Source organism: Panicum virgatum, chromosome 1N (genome assembly GCF_016808335.1).
Source record: "Panicum virgatum strain AP13 chromosome 1N, P.virgatum_v5, whole genome shotgun sequence".
NCBI lineage: Eukaryota > Viridiplantae > Streptophyta > Magnoliopsida > Poales > Poaceae > Panicum > Panicum virgatum.
Window position 1 is genome coordinate 9973180 of NC_053145.1, and position 5802 is coordinate 9978981.

Sequence of the window (5802 nt, forward strand, 5' to 3'; positions counted from 1 at the left end):
CCCCTCAACCTAGAAACTTTGTAATTATGGACCAAACCACCAATGAGACTCCTCTCCTCTCAGGCAGCACCGCCACACCTAGGACTCCCATAAGAATGACAGCCACCGCCCTCAGGTCTCAGATGATCATGGAAAGCCGTTTGTCTGAATGCCAGGATGGCTTTAATCAACCAAATATTTCATAGTACAGGAAGCAAAGCTTGATGATAAGATCAGTAGGATTCATGATCTGGCAACATTATTACCTTTAGTCATATCAAACTGAAGAAGTAAAACATGATATGCCGAGACACAGAGACAGTAGTTCATCCATAAACCAGACAGGACTTGAAGTACCTGAGAACTATTGGTGAATTAAGTGGATGGTAATACTAGTAGCTTAAGCACTCACATCCAGTCATGCTAATAGAATCAATTCAACACACCCTGCCTAGTCGTCACAAAATACATGCGAACAATCTAGGCCACTGCATGACTTCAGTAGCGTGCAAAAGGATCACCAACTGAAACGTCGAGTCCTCTTCGAAAGTTCCAAATATCACTACCTTCTCCTGAACCTATGTAAACCGCCAGAGAACAGTCGTCACTGGCCCAATTGTCAGGATCCAAAGCCAGTACCTTGGACTGCAACTGATCAATGGAAGTGAAACATCCAACAGCTGATGTAATCTCCACCTTCTCCAGCACCCGTGCAGTCTTCATGAAAAACTTGAGGAAGTCAAGCTCACTTCGGTCTCCTCGGAATTCACGGAAGGTCATCACCTTGATGCAGGATTGAATGCTCTCGATGGGACCATTCTCCCGCCAGAACTTGAGGTTGAGCTTGCCAGTAGCTTCAACAGTTTTCTCTGACTGCGAATTGAACAAATCAACAAGTGAACAGTTTCAGTTAGTGATGGGTCATGCTGCAGCACCATCGCTATGAACATATCGGCAGTATGAGATGATGAAAAATAGTACCACAATATGCAGCGTGTCAACATTGGGGAAGCATCTGAGCAAGGCAGGAAACATCTTGGCGTCACTGCTGACTCCAAAACGCACACTTAATGCCAAGACCTTCAAGCTTGGGGCCATGGTGCTTGAGCTCACCCCTTTCCTGGACTGGAGTCCATGCAATGAACAAAATAATATAAGTACGACTATACACCAATCGATCATTTACTCGTGTTACTGAATGAACAAATTGAAAGAGCAGAGGTGTTCCTGAATTGAACAAATTGAAAGATCAGGGATTGGATTTTATGTATTTACATTGATGACGGTGTTGCGCATCTCCAGAGTGTAGATCCCAGGCTCCAAGTATCCCAGTATGCGCAGCTTGGGGGCATGGCCAATCTTGAGCCTGATGCAAGAGCCATCGAGAGGTTCCCAAAGGATGAGGCGCTCAAGCAGTGGTGCTTCCACCACGGCGATGGTCTCCACAACAGAGAGGCAGATCTGCACGCACTGGAGGTATTGGCCGACAAGGCGGAGACACAGCGCCCCCTTCTTGTATCCTTGTATGCCAAGGGTCTCCAGGACGGGGCTCCCAGTGAGGAGGAAGTCCATGTCTCTGTTCTCCATAGAGACGCAGCAGACAACGAGCTCGCGGAGGTGGGGGAATAAGGCGCCGCGGCCGCCACAGCCGCGGCGCGGGAGGCCCGTCGTGTCCGGGAACTTCCAGACGCCGATGAAGAGGCGGGTGAGGGTGGCGATGTTGAGAATCGTACCGGGGAGGGGCATGTCGATGGGCCACGGGCGGTTGACGAGGACGAGCTCCTCCACCCCCTTGGCGGCGAGCAGCCGGAGCCAGTGCGCGAGCTGCTGCTGGTGCGCGTCCATGTAGCTGCGGACGAGGTAGACCGCACGGAAGGGCCCCGGGTGCGCGGCGAGGACGCGGGTGATGGCGGCGGTGAGGGCCGGCGAGTCGGCGCGTGTGGGTGCCCGGCCCACCAAGGCGCGCGGGCGGAGGTTGGTGTCGTCGAGGACGAGCGGGGTGCCGCGCCAGATCGGGAGCCAGCGCTTGGAGAGCACCGCGGTGCGCGCCGCGTCCTTGACAGGGAGGCGGGACACGATTTCGCGGAGGACGGCGCCGGGGAGGGCGCTGATGCGGTCGGTACTATCAGCGGAGGGGGAGGCCGGGAGGGCGGATAGGCAGGCGGAGGCGGAGACGGGTAGGTCGGGGAGGGAGGTGTAGAGGTAGTAGAGGACGGCGCTGGTGCCCCGTTCCAGTGCGTGCGGGTCCTGGCCGCGGCTCAGCGCGCCGGCCGCGCTGCGGGCGTCGATGTGCACGAATGGCGACGGATTCTGGTTCGCCATGGCGGCCGCCGCCGAGGGAGGGGGAGACGAGAAGACGAGGGTTTTGCTTGGGGATTTCTGCCGGTTCTCCGACGGCCGAGGAATTTCTAAACACGAAACCTAGATCCAAACCGGGCAACGCTATTGGGCCACGTCACGTCCAGAACTTTGGCTGTTTAATTCTGCATCTAAGGCTCTTTTAGTTTCCAAAAAAATTTCTACAGTATCGGTCGCATCGAATCTTCGAACACATACATAAAGTATTAAATATAGTTGAAAAAATAATTAATTATATAGTTTAACTATAAATGACGAGATAAATCTTTTAAGCCTAATTAGCCCATGATTAGACATTAATTGCCAAATAACAACGAAAGTCCTACAGTCCCGAATCCAAAAATTTTCACGAACTAAACAGGGGCTAAGGTGAAAAAGGCACATACACGGGCCTCCCCTCAGCCATTTTCTTGACGCTTTGCGTCCCCTCACTGGCGGCGGGAGGCGCGACCTTTCCTCTCTCACGTCTATAGGTGTCCAAATGGGCGGCTCAGCCCTAACCCAGCCCTAGACAGGTTTGGCTGACCCGATTTGGCCATTTCGTGTCGGGCTGGGCCGACACTACGGGCCCGACCTCTCAACCCAAACCCAGCCCAACAACTTTTTATAGTGCTGGGTTGGCCTGACGGCCCGGCTGGCCCATAATGCCATGGCTGGCCCTTGACCTTTTTTCCATAATAAACCTCATGTTTAATCAAGAATTTGAATCTAAACTCAAATACAACATTTAAAATCTCATATCAAGATCACATAAAGTAATATGACAACAAACACAATATATACACACATGTCATGGATCAAGTAATCGTATAATCTCATCACATTTCACAGATCATTCCAAAAAAATCATGCTGGAGCTGTGCCAACCCCAAACTCATTCCATGCTGTGCCGGTACTATGGGCTGAAGCTGCAACCCAAGCACTAGCCCGCCTATCGTGCCGTGTTGACCCAGGCACTGTGCTTATCGTGCCGGGCTGTGCTTTTTAGGGCCGTCCATCGGGCCTGGCCCAATTGGACATCTATACTCACGCCCCAATCACAAAGCATGTCGCAGTCCCCATGGGCCGCGAGTACCCAGGCATATAGCGGACGTTGCCGCAATGGCGAGCAAAGACCACACGACGGTGATGGCGGTGGCAGTGTACTGTGCTACCGTGATTCCCGCGACGATGGGCGGTGGCACCGTGGCGTTTCGAGCATTGGGGCGCTGGCCCATCGGTTCTATTTCGTCTTCCATTCCCCCTCGTCAATGTCATAGACAAACCAACTGGGCCCATCCCGTCCAATCCGTCCGAGAAGCTACTCCTCTCCATCAAAGGGAATCCACCCTGTACATGGTCCGGTTTCACCGGCTTTTGGTTAAAACCCAACTCAGACCATGAGGGAGCGCAGTTGGCGGTCTAGGAACCGGTGGGTTGGACGGTTACCAATTTAACCCGCCGCTAATTGCAGAAAACATAATTACACGAGCAAAATAGCTGCTAGGGGCAGCGAGGCGGCACCAGCCGTTGCACTGGGGAACGAATCTTTTGATGATGACGCGGCGCAAGTGCGTGGCGTGAGGTTACTGGTGTTTACAAAGCGCCACATGCATATAATGCTACTTGAATATGGTGTTTACAAAGCGCCGTATGCATGGAGACAAACTCGCGAAGGCAGATTGTTGTGTACAAGCTACTAGTGCTACTTGAGCTTTGAACGGGTTAAGCGGTTCAAACCAGACTCAAACCGGCCCGTGCATGATCTCCGGAAGCGGTTTAACATGGGTCGGTTACACGGGTTGCTCGGGTTGAGACCGGACCATGTACAGGGTGAAAGGGAATCCCCGTCTCCAACCACTGCAGTCCATTGTTCTGCAATGTTTTAGACCCCAGTCATCTTCCTGCCATGGCTTATGCAAGCTAAGAACCTCATGACTTATATGTATTTGATGAAATGCACAGCCGTGGAGCACCACACTCATAGCTGTGGCTCATGAAGATGAAGGCGGCATACAAGGCTCATGAAGATGAAGGCAACATACAAGCTCCACGATAAATCTATATATCTTATATAAGTGCAACCCACTTAGAGTCATTAATAGTTATTTCTCTCACATGTGGTGAAGCCACATCATCATTTTATTTCCACCATTGGATCTGAATGAAACCTCATATCCTGGCCTTCCACAACCCACTAAGAGTTCTTACTTTTTTACTTGCTTTTATTATTATCATATGACGGAATTAGCAACAAAACGTCAAAAAAAATAATGTATGTGCTAACACCCCTCATTAATTTTTATCACACCCATTCCTAACATCCAATTATACTACAGTAAGGATCACAATGGTGGAGAATCCATAACCAATTCAAAATATCTACATTCGTCCAATTAAACATAGGTACCAAAACCATTAAACAAAATATATTCTTTCCAATTATCAACATTTTACAAAACTGTGTTGCCCACACTTAATTTTTTTTTAAATCTCTTGCAAAAAAATCACTTATCCAAAGAGAGTCAATGCAAAGTCCAATCTCTTGCTTCACAAAATAATGCAGACATTTCCATTTCAACATTAAAGTGTCCTTATCGTAACAATTATGATTCCTCTTTTATCAGTTTTAGCAACTTGAACTTCTTATATATACATCAACTTCAGTATTTTAGCATTTCTTATACACAACCATGCCATATATCTCCAATGCTAAAATTAGCTACAACTTCATAACTCTATCTTTTCAGCCCACTCAATTTCAATAATTTTGCTCTAAAATCCCGCAGCAACGCGCGGGGTATTCAACTAGTTTAAGTTGGTAAGCATGTCATGGCTTTTAATTTTTTCAACAAACTAGAATATCCAAAAAAAAAACTTAGTGCTGTAACCTAATACTCTTTGCATTCTTTCCAAATAATATTGTTTTCTGACAAGTTTATTAAAAAAATTACAGTCATTGCACGTCATTAAGATTTAATTTGTTTTAAATGCCACCACATTCACCTTGAATTCTGTAATGCCACTGATCATTTTGTATGATAAGAGTTATAGGATGTTCCCTATAATGATAAAAGCTTTTTCTAGAATTCTGTAATGTGAGCACTTCTATTTTTCAGAGGAAAAAATTTTACTAATCGCATGTTCCCTGTACTGATAAAAGCTTCTCAAGTATTATAATCTGAATTTTGACTCCTTTTGTCTTTTGAATGCACGTATATAGGTAGGCAACTGGGCATACATATATTGAAATGCACTACTCCATTTTCTACCACCCTTGAATGAATGATACTACAGTGGACAGATACATGTTGCAAGTGGTGAAGATGCAGTGGAAAAATTATACACTGTTATTAGATCAAGGAGGATATGCATGATCTGGTCGCTCATAGTTGCAACATGTTTAAGGATCCTCGCCACTTACAGGATGTTTTAACCATATGAATACCAAGCAGCTGACATATATAAACACCTTTGTTTACTGCA

The 5802-nt window shown here is 47.6% G+C and overlaps 1 protein-coding gene across 1 annotated transcript; it reads right to left on the reverse strand.

The window, feature by feature from the left end:
• Window positions 1-228: 228 nt before the first annotated feature.
• On the reverse strand, window positions 229-2366 carry LOC120655079 (FBD-associated F-box protein At5g60610-like). Its single transcript, XM_039932804.1, has 3 exons — window positions 1255-2366; window positions 961-1104; window positions 229-852 (listed from the first exon to the last, which is right to left on the reverse strand). The coding sequence occupies exons 1-3, from the start codon at window positions 2299-2301 to the stop codon at window positions 478-480; spliced, it is 1566 nt and encodes a 521-aa protein (XP_039788738.1). The 5' UTR covers window positions 2302-2366; the 3' UTR covers window positions 229-477.
• Between the last annotated feature and the right edge of the window lie 3436 nt (window positions 2367-5802).